The sequence below is a fragment of the Dryobates pubescens genome, chromosome 5 (genome assembly GCF_014839835.1).
Source record: "Dryobates pubescens isolate bDryPub1 chromosome 5, bDryPub1.pri, whole genome shotgun sequence".
Lineage (NCBI taxonomy): Eukaryota > Metazoa > Chordata > Aves > Piciformes > Picidae > Dryobates > Dryobates pubescens.
In genome coordinates this window covers 4,408,078-4,424,636 of record NC_071616.1, presented here as the reverse complement: position 1 = coordinate 4,424,636, position 16,559 = coordinate 4,408,078, and the positions used below count along the sequence as shown (strand labels likewise).

The 16,559-nt window shown below is 44.7% G+C and overlaps 1 protein-coding gene across 1 annotated transcript in view; it reads right to left on the bottom strand.

Annotated features, from left to right (window-relative positions):
- Positions 1-10,079, bottom strand: part of CKAP5 (cytoskeleton associated protein 5) — a 51,091-nt gene extending 41,012 nt beyond the window's left edge. The window contains exons 1-4 of the mRNA XM_054161463.1: positions 9,991-10,079; positions 3,076-3,167; positions 2,356-2,549; positions 818-1,024 (exon numbers count right to left, since the gene is read on the bottom strand). Coding sequence (XP_054017438.1) covers positions 818-1,024; positions 2,356-2,549; positions 3,076-3,132 — 458 coding nt within the window. The 5' untranslated portion in view covers positions 3,133-3,167; positions 9,991-10,079. The remainder of the gene's footprint in view (positions 1-817; positions 1,025-2,355; positions 2,550-3,075; positions 3,168-9,990) is intronic.
- Between the last annotated feature and the right edge of the window lie 6,480 nt (positions 10,080-16,559).

The window sequence follows — 16,559 nt, the reverse complement described above, 5'->3', positions numbered from 1 at the left end:
TATTACAGAAACCTGAAACAATAGTTTAAGGAGGACCATCTGTACATACACCTCAGCAGGGTCTCTACAAAGCACCTAGCATGACACATTTTACATCCAGACTATGGAATTTTTCACATGAACTACTTTACTAAGGAAAACAAGTGTCCTGTCCATTAATACCCAGCATTTATCACCTGACTGAAAGGCAGCAAACACAAGAACAAGAAAAGATGTTCAAAATATCCCAAATTCTGGGGGGGGAACCCCAAACCTATCTTAATTAAATTGCATCAGCTTCTTTTTAATAAATTATTATATGGAAACCCAAAGCTTCTTGTGTAACGAGATCACCTTACTACTTTTTCTTCCTAAAAACACACACTATAGACCCAATTAGAGCTGCCCACATTAGTAGGCTTAAAAAAAAACTAAAAAAAGAGTAGATTTTAGTTTTCCTATCAGTAAGTTTACTTCAGCTATTCAGAAGAGAAGCTCCACAATTCAGAACAAGAAATACTAATCCTGCCCTTCTTTGAGGTCCACTGCGAAAATGGAAGCGTGGCAAACAGCTGCCCTGAATAAAAGTGATCCATATGAGGCTCATAAAACAAAGGCATCACTAATATCTACCAAATTCCATGATGGTTTTGACTCTTGTTGACAGAAAGCATCAGTTCAATACAGATACCTCCTATTCAGCAAAAAGTGCCTGCTAAAGAATTAAGAAACAAGTCAGACTACATATACTGCTGGGGCAAGGGGGAAAAAAAAAACCCAAACAAAACCCACACAAGCAAAACCAAACAATCCCACAAATTAAACCCAAGAAGATTACCTTAATGCTTTTCTCAGTGTCTCTATACATGCTACTATGATTTTGGGGTTTTTGTTGTCCAGACCCTTCAGCAATTCTTCTTGTACTGCCTCTCCTTTCTCAATTTCTATATACATTAGGCATATATCTACACCCAGCTCTTTTGCTCTGGCTTTTGGCTGATTGAACACTTTATTTACAACTCCAGATGCTACTTCTCCTGTTGTCCTGAAAGATGAAAAGTGTGTTACTTTTGGAACATTTTAGTGAATTTGGTGTTCTATACCCTAATCCACAGACAAAAAAACCCCACACACTCAAAACATGAACTAAAACTCAGCAAGTCTTCATATAATAGAGGCAAATTCTGAGTCAGATTTGAAGGTAATCATTGAACCATAGAATTGTTAGGGTTGGATAGGACCTCAAGGATCATCTAGTTCCAACCCTCTGCCATGGGCAGGGACACCTCATGCTAGATCAGGTAAAGTCATAATCTTCTGTAGATAACAACTTCAGCCTCTAGTTTAATCAAAAGAGCTCCTGTGGACTGAGTGCTAATTGACATGGTCCTTATACTGGACCACACCAGAATGTGAAAAGTAAGTATTTTCTCAGAAGTCCAGGCTGGCTGAGGCTCTGGCCAGCCTGATCTAGTGTGGGGTGTCCCTGCCCATGGCAGGGGGGTTGGAACTAGATGATCCTTGTGGTCCCTTCCAACCCTAACTGATACTATGATACTATGAAGTGTATTCACGAATATGTATTAGCTAAGGTCCACAAGCAAATGTCATTTCCTGGCATTGTGCAAGCTACAGCTAACATATAGCATCTGTGCATAATCCTAGCACAAAATTTCACATCTGTTTCAAGGCTTCCAATCAACTAAATCATTTGCACCATTTTTAGATCAAAGCATCAGAAAGGTGGTTAGGTTTTTAAAACAAAGCCTTGAGTTTGTTATTTAAATGAGACTTGTATTAATTTCATTAGGTCACAAAGTCAACTGACCACACCACTGATCAGGCCCATTGGATGTTTTTATTTCACCCTCAGGAGCACAGGCTATTCCACAGGCTTGACAAGGGTGAAATACTAAAAACATCCTGTGAAGAAACTGGCAGGTCTGAAGACTCATATTGGTTGAGTTGAATGCAACACCACATAAACACAACTCTGTTTTATTTCATGCGTGAACTACACAAATACCTCCCTAGGAAAAAAAGCAGTCCCTGCAAGTACATAGACTGTTTTTCTCAAGCAAGAATTGCAGTTCACAGCACTCACACCAAATCACTTATTCACTTTCCCTAACATTTCAGAAATCTTTACTACTACATTTAATAGTTATTCTGAACATTGTAAGCAATTTCTGACAAGTTAACATGGAGGCCATCTACAAGGACAGCCTACAATGTGGCAAATTCTCTAGGTTATAAAGGAGGTGCAGCTCAATCAGAATTGTACAGTGTCCACTATACAATTCACCTGCAACCTTCCTCAGAGAAGCACATTAAGCAGTCCTAACAGCCTAGTAATAGCAAGAAAAGGCTACTTACTTCCCAGCTACATGAGCATTTTCAATGTAGGCAAGTGCTGCTTCCAGTCCTTTCAACTGAGCCACCGCATTGGAGTCTGTCACAAATTTCTTTATCAGTCCAAGATACTTGGACCATTCAGGACTCTTCTCATCATCTAACTTCTGGAAGAGCTTAAGGGCTTCTTCATAACCATTTAATCTGGCTTTCCACAGCTGGAAGCATAAACAAGACACTCAAATGTTGTGCTTGTATGATCTTAATTCACTGGTCACACTAAGTTCTTCAACTGTAGTTCGAATCATGCTCAGTAAAGTGGCATCTGCAAGATGTCTCTTCAATGACAATATGAATAATGTGCAACAGGATAAAATATTTGCTCTTCTCCTGCCAAAAATGGTCTGGATAGACAGATGCCAGTCTTCTCAACTGCTCTTCATAATCCCTAAAAGCCACTGATGAGTAGGTGGAATCCCAACGACAATTTCAGCTGCAGATGAGTAATTTCTCCACATGAATGAGCACACTGATATTTCAGCACAACAAGCTTACGCCATGTATTTTATCATGCTACTAAATTCTTCTCAGTAAATGTTATTCAGAGAACTGATGCAGTTTCAGATTTGTTAGACACACACTGTGCAGCTGTTGAGATTACCTAACTATGGTGTGCTTAGAAGAGTACCAGAGAATCCCCACAGCAGAGATACACAGGCCAAATCCAAGCATAAGATTTCCTACCTTGTGTTCACATTTCTGGTCAATGGGCAGTTTCATCCACTCACTGTCGTCCCCCATTGTAATTCAAGTACTCTCTGTAATTACAGCAATTCCTGTGGAAATTGGGGCAAGTTAGAACACACACACACAAATGTCATGTCTGACCAGCAATATGCTACTTCTACTTGAAAAAAAAAAATAAACAAACAGCACCACAAAACAAAGGCAACTCTGCAGCAAATAGAATAGAATAAACCAGGTTGGAAGAGACCTTAGAGATCCTGTCGTCCAACCCATCATCCAACACCACCTAATCAACTAAACCATGGCACCAAGCACCCTAACAAGTCTCCTTCTGAACACCTCCAATTATGGTGACTCTACCACCTCCCTGGGCAGCACATTCCAATGGGCAATCACTCTCTCTGTGTAGAGCTTCCTCCTAATCTCCAGCCTACACCTCCCCTGGCACAGCTTGAGACTGTGTCCTCTTGTTCTGGTGCTGGTTGCCTGGGAGAAGAGACCAACCTCCACCTATCTACAACCTCCCTTAAGGTAGTTGCAGAGAGCAATAAGGTCACCCCTGAGCCTCCTCTTCTCCAGGCTAAGCAACCCCATGCAACTCAAGATTGCAATTATATTTAGATAGGCATTAAGGCTACATCACTATTTTCTTACCCCTAGGAAGCTACCAGAAACCATCAGAGTTCAATTTATTATTTAGTATATTTATATTATTTCAGACACTGGAAGTCTCAATTAGTGAAAGTTTTCATAACCTGAGAATGCACACAGAATAGAACCTCATCTAAGCTCGAGGAAGAAGGCACCGTGCTGAATACACTAAATCAAAAGGAGCGTTCATCAACACCAGCAAACTGACTCTCTCTGACACGTGCTCTCAGCAACAGGTGCCACAAATCTGTGTCAAAAAATAATCGGGTGCAAGTGTCAGGACAGACATTTTAACAACTGGACAAACAGCACAACTGAAAGGAACAGCACTGTGAGAAGGACAAAACTCACTTCTGCAAGCTGGTAGCTTTATGTCCTAATACTGACGCAGCCAGCTGCAGAATTGGTCAAGGAGAGCTCAATGTATTACCACATGCAGGGCTCAAACAATTGCTCATTTAATGTTAAGTATATTCCTCCTTCCAGCTTTTCCTTTTCAATATAATATGAATAATGACCATTAGGGTACCAGAGAAGAGACCTCAGGCTCAATGCCCATGTTAGGTATATTGTTACAACTAACCTGACATACATACATAGAATACATACAGAGAATAATACGCTCAGAGAATAATAAGAATGTCCCTGATGCAGGGAGATCAGCAAAAAGGAAACAGGAACAGCTGTAAGGAGGGCTCTCAACATTCCACAAACAAACAAAATCAGATCAGAGTAGTAATACATTCCAATACACCAGTTCAAATCATAGAATCATAGTATGGTCTGGATTGGAAGGGACCCCCAAAGGTCATCTAGTCCAACCCCCAAACACATCGGCAAATAGGACCAAAATGCTAAAAACCAGCTAGCACATACAAGACTTTAATCACTGAAGGCACATAAACACACAGCAACAGCAGAATACTCCTAGTGCCAATTCAGCCTATGCCAGCAAAGCTGCACACTTCAGACTATAAAGCATTCCACCTAATGCACAGAAGTTCTCTGCAGAAAACTGTCCCCTAAAATTAGAACTATAATCTCACTGGTGTAAGTTAATATAAACAAGTTCTCCAAAGCCTTCTGTCAGCCTCACCACACCAACACACCAACTCAACATCAAAATTAAACTAGCAGCAGTCCATGATAAAACCATTTTTTTCACCTTCCTAGATTAGTTGGAAGTAACAACTCAGCCTCCCAATAATACAAAAAACCCACAGCCCAAACCAGACCAAAAAAAACACCCACCAACCCAAAACCCTCACCCAGCCACCAACACATACACCTGAACACTAACTGAGCCTGACTTTAGCACTTAGAAATTCCTGTTGTTCACATGATAATTGCATAAACCTGCTAAGTTGCCCAATGGCAATAAAAAAATCAATGTCAGGACAAAACTTGACTACCCACATAAACAAGTATATTCAGGCATTATTGTGGTTTGTCCTTTTCATTTCGCAGAGTGATGTGGGTATTTTTCTCTGGCTATCAGTACAGTTGCACACTAGTACTGAGAAGTTTGCCTTTTTAGAGGGGTAAGTAATAAGTTAAAACTGAGGAGACCAAAGCTGAAGACTTAGCACCTAGGACTATAAACCCCTAAAAATGAAGGGATTGCTCCACTCATGATGCAAGAAATCTAAGTACACAGAAGTGAGGCTACCTGAAGCCCTAATTCTGATACACTACCTTTCAAATGTAAAACTTACTATAAATAAACACACACCACCAAACCAAACCAACAAAAAGCCCTAAACAACAACAAAAACCAACACCAAAGCAAACAAAACAGCTCTGGGTTAAATACTGGTCACATCATTCCTTCATGTCAGGAACTGACCATAAAGAAGGCCAACATGGCAAGTCTACATCTTTTTGCATCTCAGCAGCCTTTTGCAATGGATCCTGCTTTCATCAGTTTAAACTCTTCAGGAGCTCTACTGCTTTACTCTTCTCTGCCTAAACATCTCATTTGCTCTCCCACTTCCTCCTTCAGCCTACTGAAAGAAAAGGTTCAAAATGAAACACAAACCAGGCTCCTGATTCAAATTCAATGCATTTCACCTACTTAAAAACAGAAGTTACCAAAACCCCACTACAAAACAACCAAAACCCCCCACCACAAAAAAAACCCCCAACACCACTAAACCAAACCCACTCCCACACAACACAAAACCAACCAACCAACAAACAACACAGAAAAGCCAGACACTCATGGCAAACATGGAGGTGGGGACAAAACTCTATCTAGCTCTACAGTTGTGATTTGTCTCCAAAAGCAAAAGTGAGAGAGTGCCTTCACATGAACAATGTGTCAAACAGCTCACCTAGCAAAGGATGCAGAAATGCCCTAGTGTGAAGCAGTTTGCACAGCACAGTTCCTTCTGTCATTCAAGTTACACAGCTAAGCAGCATGAGGAAAGACACAGCTTCACCAGTCCAAGCTGTCTGCATTAGGAATACCTTTATCTCCATGCACCAGTACAGAAATAATGCCATACTTGCCCAGTGTGGATGCCAGTGACATGAACAGGTACAGCAGTCTCTTCCCAAACACACACACGCCTTTGCCAAGACTAAGCAGAGTGAACTTAGATCATTCTGAATTGCACTCAGAAACTTGGGGGGTAATTCAAGTCATTACTTGTCTATACAATTTTGTTGAAGAAAGCATAAGAAGTCAATACAAGGAAAAGAGTTATTCACAAAGATAAAAGAACAATAAATGAAGCACTAACACACCTGACAAGAGCAGAAACAGCAGAATAAAGAGTTGGCACCTGTACTCAGGCAAATCCCCCCTTATGCCCTCATCCCTTCAGAAAACAGCAGCACAATTTTCCTACTTCAACAATAACAAGAAACATTTCTTTCTCACCAGAAACCTGTTTCACCAAGGAAAATCTTATTGTAGGACAGCAACTACCACACTACAGTCTTAAAATCAGTTCAAACCCTCAAGTCAGCAGCTGCTCTATTAAAAAGGCTTGTCCATTGCAAGGCTGATTCTGATTTAGAAGTATTTCTACCCTTCCACATATACAACAGTTCAGTGCTATGAAGTGCAACCTCTTGTTTGTACACTGTAGTGATGCATTACAGAGCCACGAAGGAAAGCATCTAGCATTTCCCTTCCCATCATCAAAAGGTACCGACTTTGACAGAGAACACACATGATGGAATGGACACAAGGGGGGGGGAGACAGATGATCATGAAACACTGTGTATTTTCTCACCCACTTTTTTCAGTCTGGTCAAGTCAGTTCCCTACTATTTTTAGTCAGTAGCATCTGCAATAGTTATTTCAATTATTAAATGGGTTAAGTTGCCTTCTGTGCTGAATATGGCATCTAAAAATAGTGGTAAAATTATATTCCCCCTCCCCAAGAACTTCCAAATCCCTTCAGGACAGGGTTTATCACAAAAAAATTTCATGGTCAGACAGAGCTCCTTAAACATCCCATCCTTGCAGCTTCATCTCTGCTCACGCCTGCCCTCATGCCAAGACCTTGTACTGTCTGCATCTTGTATTTACCAGAATAAAGGACTGTTGTTTCTCCCTTCAATTAAGTCACTGGATTCTGCATGTTCATAGAACATCCCAAATTTGACAAAAGGCTTTTTTTCCCCCCAAAAAAAGCTTCTTTGCAAAGACATGAAAACCTCCAGCCATTACTTCCCAACACCCAAACAGCAAGTAGCATCATTATACAATAATGCAGCTAAATTATGTTATTAGTAGTGAATTTGCAGCAGTGAAGTGTTTGACCTACATAGCTTTCTTGTTACCACAGTCCAGAACAAATGGATTTAAATCTCTCAGTAGCAAAATTAATTTCAGTACAATGCAGAAAACAGTATCTCCAAAGTGACTGAACCGGCAAAAGAAGTTTTGTGTGAGAAGGTTGTTATTAATGTGGTCAATGCACCATTTCCAAAGGCAAGTCAGCTGAGGAATCAGCAATGGAGATGAATAACAAATCCTCCCTGGCAGTTCTTGGCAGGACAAGTTCTGAGATTATGGAGCAGTGAGAAAATGAAGACCATCAAGAAAAGAACAGAATGTCTCTCAAACTGAGACCATGCAAAAGCAGAAAACATTTACAAGGCAGCAAAGAGGCAAGAATTTCAAATAGAAGAGTGAAAATTGCCCACTGAATACGAGTAAGCTTAGGAAACAAATTTATCAACACATTAAGAAATTATGCAAAAGTGTCTACATAGGAAAGTTTGTGTTAACCACACAGAGCTCTTAGCAGCAGCTACTCATCTTCTAAAGAAAATACACAACAGCAAACTAGGAAGCCATTTTATGCTAAACAAAACCAGATGTTTATTGATACTGATTGTCCATTTCTCCCTACCCACCTCTAGCTATTAAACATCAGCATTGCACAAGAATGGCATCCAGCATTTTGATATTCTGAAAGCTTCTCAAAAACTTTACTCAAAAGATTATTTTGTGAGAAAAAAAATACAGGCCTTACTAAAGGGGGAAAAAAAAACACCTGTTTGAAATGTTCCTGAATAGTAGGGCACACGATGATTCTATAGCTGCATGTCACATTTCAGATGAAACTACACTTCTCAGCAGACAGTTCCATCAGTGCAGCCCAGTTTTCCTAGCAGAAAGAATTTTTACTTGTTTAATGGCAGTTTGGGGTCAAATTTCCTCTTTGGCTCCGAAAAGCTGAAGTTTCACTTCATCAGGTTTAGCCCAGCACGTTGTCTGTATCTGCCATATAAACTTCCTCATAAAATATAAAGTAGCTCAGAAAAAAGGCTGGAAAATTCAAGTACTCAGAACATCCTTACATTTTTATTGCATACAATACATGGACACATCAAGTATTTAGAAGAGCACACAGGTCTACAAATTATAGCCTAATCAGTCTGTGAAAGAATGCTTTAGTAAATTCCACCTAATCAAAAGGCAAATTGAAGTCCAGCTAACAACTACAGATACCTGCAAAAGCAACAAAGAGTCACAACAACTTTCAGTCAGACTGCAAATGTGCTTTCCAGCTTCAGCTCAAATATCTTTTGATGGCAGACAACAGGAGGTTAAAATAAACCCACAGAGGATTATTTGCTGCTCAGGCAATAAAAATGTCTTAGGATTTCAAAGGGTGGTGTTTGCAATTAAAAGATTAATTATAAGTTAAGTTGTGAGATACAGACTCTTGATGAAAGTCAAGCAGGACCTCAGAAGAATGACAAAGAAACAGAAAAAAAGCATGCTAAAACAGAATTGTTTTGCTGATTGTAGGGTAGATGGCAGTTGACAGAAGCTACTGCTTCAGCAGCAACAAAATGGCATTCAAAAACAAACAGCATGAAATTTTCTCTTATCTATTCTAACTCATACATCCTAACTCAGGTCTGTGACATCTTAATACCACAAATGGCAAGTTGTTGGTAAGGGAGACAGATACTTACACTTCTCCATAAAAATATCTTTTAATACATGGTCTCTGAAAGTAACTGAGCCTGTTCTTTTCCATGGACTTAGAAGTGAGAGACTACTGAAAATAAACTGACCTTCTGCTACAGCTAAGAGCAAAAGTGATTTCCTACTGCATGAGTACGCCTGGAGCAAAGCCACACTTACAGAGCAGAGAGAGGAAAGAGGGAAAAGGGCAACCCATGGTCAAGTTTGTGTACACTGACATAATTCGAAGGATGGATGGATGGAGTGCAATATGTCAGTGGGCCCCTGCTTATTATCTGCAAAATCCCCTATTCCTCAACATCCCTCAAGGTGTTTACAAAGCTCATGCAAAGACTCATGTAATGTTCTTGAAAAGGACAGCCTGAACCGCTGATGAAGGGAGACATCATACTCCAGGGCAGACCACCAGCTCCCTCCTCCACAACAAGCCTTCTCCAACACGGCAGCACGCCCCCTTCCCCTCCCTGAAGTAGCAGCGCCCCCGCCATCCCCAGCACCTTCCAGAAGAGCCCCCCCCGCCCCTCCACTTCTGCCCGCTCAGCCCGCCGCCGGTTCCACGCCCGCAGCCCCAGATGTCCGCCGCCTCCTCCTGCCCTGGCAGGCCCCACCTCACCCGCCCGCCGCAGTCCGGAGGTTTCCCGGTCCGCGGCGGCCCTGGCAGCAGGCCGCGGGGCAGCAGCAGGCCGACAGCGCCGGGCCATGCGCACGGCATTGTCTCTGCCCGCCGCCCCCACCGCAAGGCCGAGCCCGGCCCCGCCAGCGCGCCGCCCGCGCTGCTCCGCCGGGCCTCGCCGGACACTCACCCTGACAGCTCCGGGCCGGCTCCGCGGCGACGGCGGGCGGGGAGCGCGGGCCGGGCCGGGCCAAGCCAAGCCCCGCCCCGCCGGCGGGCGGAGCCCGGGACGCCGCGACCGCACCTGGGCGGGGAGCCGGCCCGCGCCGGGGCCAGACAAAGGCGGGTAGGGCAGGACCGCACCGGGGTCCTGGCCCGGCCGGGCTCCCCTCCCACGGCGGTCCCGGGCACATGGCTGTCCCGGGCGCATCGCGGCCCCTCTACCCCCCCGCGCAGGGCCGGACGCACGTCGGGCGGCAGCAGGCACACCCCGGCCCTGCCGGCGGCTGCAGTGCCAGCCCTGCGGCTGAGCTGCTGCCCCGCTCGGGCCCGCAGGCTTGCTGCTCCCAGGGACACAGCCCTGACCTCGCATCCCGCCAGATCAATGAGTCTTGCAACATAAGTAGCTGCAGTCCTTGTTTCAGCAGGGAGTAGACCTTACCCCAGGCCAACATCAGCCAGTAATCCCTAACTGAGGCCGGCAGCAACGCTGGCACCCGACCGGAGGAACAAGGCCTGCGGTGCAGAACGAGAAACCCAGGGCCTTCCAGAGGAGGTACAAATGAAGAGCCTGACACCACATGATCGTTGCATTTCATGTTCCTCTGTGAAACATGTAATGACAGAGCTCCGGTGCAGCTGATTCATCAGCACTCTCTCCAGCCCATCACCTGACATTTTGAGATGCCTTTTCTACAGTGACAATAGCAACTGAAAAAGCTGGTATGGTAGAAACTGGGTGTCATCAGCCTCCTCCTGGGAAGAGCATCAAACCATATGATGCAAGCCTGTGTTTATTCTGACATCTTTTTAGCTAGCTTTAAAAAGCAGCCTCCTCTTGGCACTGCAACATCAGCCACACTGCCCACTAATTGTCCAAATTACTTTTTCTACCACCTCAACCTCTGCCCTGCAACAGGGGGGCTCCAACATGCACAATGTGCTTATGCTTTCCAGCGTTTGACGTTCACAGCAACCCAGCTGCCACAGACACAATCCCCAAACACAACGTGCAACTGCTTAGGTCTAGAGATTCTTTATCCAAAGAAGCCTCAGCAACATTGCTCAGCACACGTGGATGTTTTGTTTAAACACAAGGGCAGAAGGCTTTCCCTTGTCACGCTTTAGAACTCCACCCCGTAAGATGAAGCAGTGGACAGTCCACAACAAAGCAGCAGCAACAGCACCAACACCGTATTAGGCTTCGACTGGGTTGTCTTGAAGGCAGCTGTCCTGTTATAGATGCAAATGGCTTTAACACCACCCTACCCTGGCAGAGACCTCACAAACCATTTACATTACATGGTTTGCAAACAAATTAGCACTACAAATTGACACAGGTCTTAAAAAAACCAACAGAACAGCACACCTGTTCTACTATGAAAGAGGAGAATGATAAGGAAGGGAGAAAGGGAAGATGATGAGCACTGACCATGACATGGAAAACCCTTATTAGGTTTAGAAGCATTTACTTCTCTCAAAGGTCCTTAAGTCTTGTGTCCCACAACAAAGTCTTCCAAATCAGATACTTAAGATTGAGAGACAGCTATCTCTACTCCACAACATATTCAGAGCAGTGTGTAATAGTATGCACTGTTCAAGACGGTCAGAAGTGATCTGTGAAAAGGAGTGCACAGAGATGTTGCAGTTTACAGATGACACAATCAGGGTAGCAAGGAAAAAAAGAGAAAAAAAGACTGACTGGAAGCTTACAACCTGTAAAACTACCACCTAAAACACACAGTGGTGGCACAAGAGCAAAACAACTTTTCAGACAAGACTGAAAGCCAGGTTTTCTGAGCTGACTAGCAAACAGGAACAAGACCTTCCCATTTTGACAGATGGCTATTAGGGGACCGGCTCCACCATCGCAGGCTGGTTTCTGAAGAGCACAGACCCAGAATACATAACCAGCCCATACCAGGAATAAGACAAGACCCAGCATGGAAGTCCCACTAAATACAAGCCACACACACACAGATAAAAGAAAGAGGAACCACATTTCACTACCGTGCATTCACTTTCTGATATGACAATATCAAACAAGAAGTCTCACATCAATACAGATTTCAAGCAGCCAGACTAATTTCCTACACTTCTGTAATCCAAGTTTATTTCTGTGCAGGTATCACATTTTGTTTTCCATAGTACATTCCCTAGTTAACAATGATGACAATAATTTGCTTGGAACCCGTTCATGGCACTTAAAAGGCCATTTTCTTTGTGTTGCCTAAAAAGTTTAACCCTACTGCAGCTCCTGAAGGTGCATCTCTAAGTTTGAAATGAGGGAAAGCTGCCGGAGTAGTAAAGTTTAAAGAAAGGCCAAGCCTAAGGCAAAAAAGTCAAACCAAATTCTAATTCATGCACAACCAACTGAGCTGATATTAGACACCAAAAAGTCAAAATAATAAGGGCCACATACACACAATCATTTTCCTTTCTGACTTGACACTACAGCAAAAGTCTTGCAATAGGTTTTCAGAGATGGTCTTTTTAAACACTTCACTATTTTAGACTCTCAGTGCTGGGAAATACTCAGGTTTACAATTTCAGACTAATACATGTGTTTATTGAGGGTGCTTTCTCCAATATATGGAAATCAGGAAGGTCTCCTATATACAGCAGCCCAATAGCCCAGCTACTCAAGTCCTTCTCATCTGCAGACGGCAACTTGCACAGCACTGCAATTTAGCTGAAATACTGCGAGATCTGGCATTAAACATAAAATAGTAAGTCAAGAGAAAAAGCAAACTGTAGAATAATTGCAGATGACACACACCAAACACAAACCTTTCTGAAAACTGTAGCAGGTGAGTTAATTGTTAATTTTTATTATTTTTAGAAAAGAGCCCAGGTCAGCCTAAGCTTCAAAGAAACTTCATTCCTCATCCTTCACTACACAAAACATTGGGTCTCTCACTGACAAACATCCAAATTCAGGAGGAAAACTCCCTACGCACCAAGCTGAAAAAGATACCATCTTAAGAGTCACAAGGCTCTGACGAATTCAAATCAAGTAAAAGAACACAGAGTGGAAACAGAAAACCCACACTCCCGTCTGGATTCTCTTCACTTCCATTAAGAGCCAACAGAAAGCACCTCTTGGTGGAGGCCCCTGGAGATCCAAAACCAACACCTGCGCCCAACAGCGGAGCTGAACAAATGGAGACGATCTCATGCTTCTACCTTTAAGATTAGAATTACTTCAGGGAATGTTTCTTTCAGGTAACTTTAAGAGGGAAATCAAACCTGCACGGAGCCTCCTAAAAGGAACGCTGTGGAAACACAAAATGCCAGATCCGTGTTTCCTTCGAGGAGCGTTAGGAACGGGCTGAGCCCGGGTCCCTCACCGGCCGCCGGACCCACTCCACCGGCCGGTTCCCAGGTAAGGGCCGAACCATACCTCGGCCCACAGCGATAGCGTAAAGCGACTGCAGCGGAACAGGCCGGACTGCGGCTCCACACAGGCCCCAACACCCCCAGATCCGCAGGCGGCCTAGGCATGCGGCACACCGTAAGCCTCTACGGTGCCGCTCAATCCAGGCCGCGGCCACCGCAACCACAGGAACGGCTTCAGGCGAAGCCCACGGTGCTTCCCATGAAAGAATATCAGGGCCGCTCAAGACCGCGCCTCCGCCCAGTCCCCAGGTGAGACAGAGAAAGGTTGGGGCCCAGCTGCGGAGAGGCCTACCCCGCTCTCCCGCGAGCCCGCGCAGCTATGACAGGAAAAAGAAGGAACTAGACCGCCATAGGGACAAGGACAACGACATCGACTCTCACCTGGGCCCCGGCAGATCGGGCGCAGCGAGTAACCGGCCGCTCCTCGGCGGGGTTTGAAATCACTAACACCGCCCGCACCTCCCAGTATCCTCAGTGCCCATTGGCCGGCACCAACCCCGCCCACGCCGGCATCGGCGCGCCTTATTGGCCCGTTTGAATCCGGCAGCGTCGACGCATGCTCCGCGCCCGACGGAGACAGCCACAGCAGCCAAGCCTACCGGCGCCGCGGGCAGACCTGCTGGGGAAGGAAACCGCAACGACCGCGCTCCCCGCGGTGCTGCGGGGTGACTCGGCCTCGTGACAGCCCCTCACGATCCCGGTGAGGGCGTGGGGCCCCTTGCGCCCGGGTGCCGGCACGCTTGGCGTTCTGAGGGTACCGTGCTGGGGCCGCTGAAGCCGTCGCTTTTCGCAGAGGGGTAAAACAGAGCTAAGCTGGCTGCGTTCACCATTCGGTACTCTCCCGGCATAGCGAATGAGCTTTCTCTTCTTCAACAGGATTAATGAGTTTGCAAGCAGTAGGTGGGTGCTGCTGGGGTAGAGTGTGTTTTCCCTTCTTTGTTTCTTCAGCTGAAGGAAACGAAGGAAAATTTCTTGGGGGTAATGAGAAGGGAAGGCAAGGGACAATGGAGTGCCAACAATACAACTGTAATTAATCTCACAATCTATCCCTGTCACCCTGTTTGTTTGGGGTTTGGTTTGGTTTTTTTAATATAAAGTGAAGGTGATTTTATTTTTGCAAGACCTCTGTGAATCACTTTCTGCCCTGTGCTTTTACTATGAAATGAACAGGAACAAAGCTAAAATGTGCTTCTCCCCTCAGAAAGGGAGAGAATTAGGTATGAATTTAGCACCTGCACAGCAATGTCAGTTATCACTGAGTATTTCATTTATTGTTCATGTTGGTGTAACACTTAAACTCTTCTTCAACAGCTGGGCAGAGGTGTGAGGCCCCTCGTCCTAATACTTTTCACACAAGGGAATGTCCTCTTCTGCTGTTGCCATGTTAAAATGGTAACAGAAAGGCATCAAAAGCAAGGCAGAGACATAGTACTGTGTGTGCACAGGAATTTGCAGAGGTGTGTGAGTCTGGTGATTTGGCCCTTGATTTAAAGCTACAGTGGCAAACCCCCCCCAAAGTGTAGGTTACAGTCAGATTAGGAAGGGATTTTGGTTCTTTGGCTACTTTCCTGTTCTTCTCGAACGAAACAAAGTTGAACCTCTGTGCAAACGAGTCTGGGGGCTCCTCTTTCCAAGAAGAGGCCAAATAACACACGTGGTTCACAAAAGAAAGCCAGGCAGAGTGGTTAAAAAAGCTAAATTTATATTAAATTATCATCGACCCCTAAAATACTGAACACAGTGGTTAAATAAGTCCAGAAAATCCAATGTCTCCAGTGAGTAACGTTAAAACCATTACACAGGAACACACGGAAATCACCGACGTTAGCTCGGGACAGACAGGAGAGAGGTTTGCTTTTTTACATAGTAAATCAGTGCTCAAAAGATCATCCTCCAGTGGCCTTTCTACATTCTTAACATCCTAAGTGCAATGAGGGTATTCTCTTCCCCACAATGACCAACTATTACGCAAGCCCTAGGCAGCATCTCCCTGGGGCTGTCTCTAGGAACCAGAAACTAATTTCTGCCTACCTCACTGCTAGAGGAGAGGCTGTGGGACGTTTTGTTGCTCCTCCTCACCCTTACCACTTGAGGAAAGGAGCAGAGAGCAGTTAGGAAAGTTTGTTAGGCTGGAGTGTGCAGGGTCGTTTCTGAGAAGCAGCAGAGACTGTTTGTAAAGGCGGAGAGCACAAACACCATGAGCAGTTGAACGAAGCTGACTGGGTTTTCCTTTACATTCTGCACTTGCAACTCAGCATTTTTTTGTGGCAGGCTGGCTGAACCTCAAGTGACAGGTCTTAGTAGATGTTTTCCATTACTCCTATCTCACCTCAGGATTTTTGTGCACACTCTCAGAAGCTGTTGGGGCAAAAAAACCCCAAAACAATCCCACCCCAAAGTCCAAAGAAATCCTGCTCTCCTAAAAGTCAGAGCCCTTCTCCTCCATTCACCCAGTCACTCCTAGCTCTGATACCCCTGCCCCTACACGTGGCTTCTGTTCAAATGGATTCTTCTGCCTATGTTTGAGCCCTCCAGTGTTCTCCATGCATGAGGCAGCTTAGACAGGCAAGGTCCATGTCAGCTATACACACTCTTTTCTCAGTTCCCAGTGGAGTCCACACCTCAATCCCAAAGTGCCTCTGCCCAACAAAAACAATGCTTCCCAGGCTGGAGTCAATCAAATAAATAATTAAATTAAAAAACCACATCTAATTTTAAAAACAACAAAGAAACCCTCTGGGAGTAGGGAAGAGTCCCACATTAACGCAGGGATATTTCCAGCCTTAGCTCCAGTTCATTTTCCACAGGAATATACACCAGTTAGCCCAATGGTGCAGTTATGGGCAGAGTTTCAACCCACCTAGCCAGGTTGAAGTTGCAACCTTCCTCACTTTCTGCAAAGCTACCCCTGCTTAAAAATTGCAGCCAACCTGCTGGCAGCTGTCACGTTTTTCAGGGGTAGTAGGACTGTCAGTATATGAAAAAAGAGCAGAGTAGGATGGATTTTCCTTTCTTTTTTTTAACCAGGAGGAAACATGTGGCACCCTCCCCACACCTCTAAGCCATACCCCTAGTGTATGCTCTGCTCTCTTGACACCACAGAATGGTCTGGGTTGGACGGGACCTCCAAAGCTCATCCAG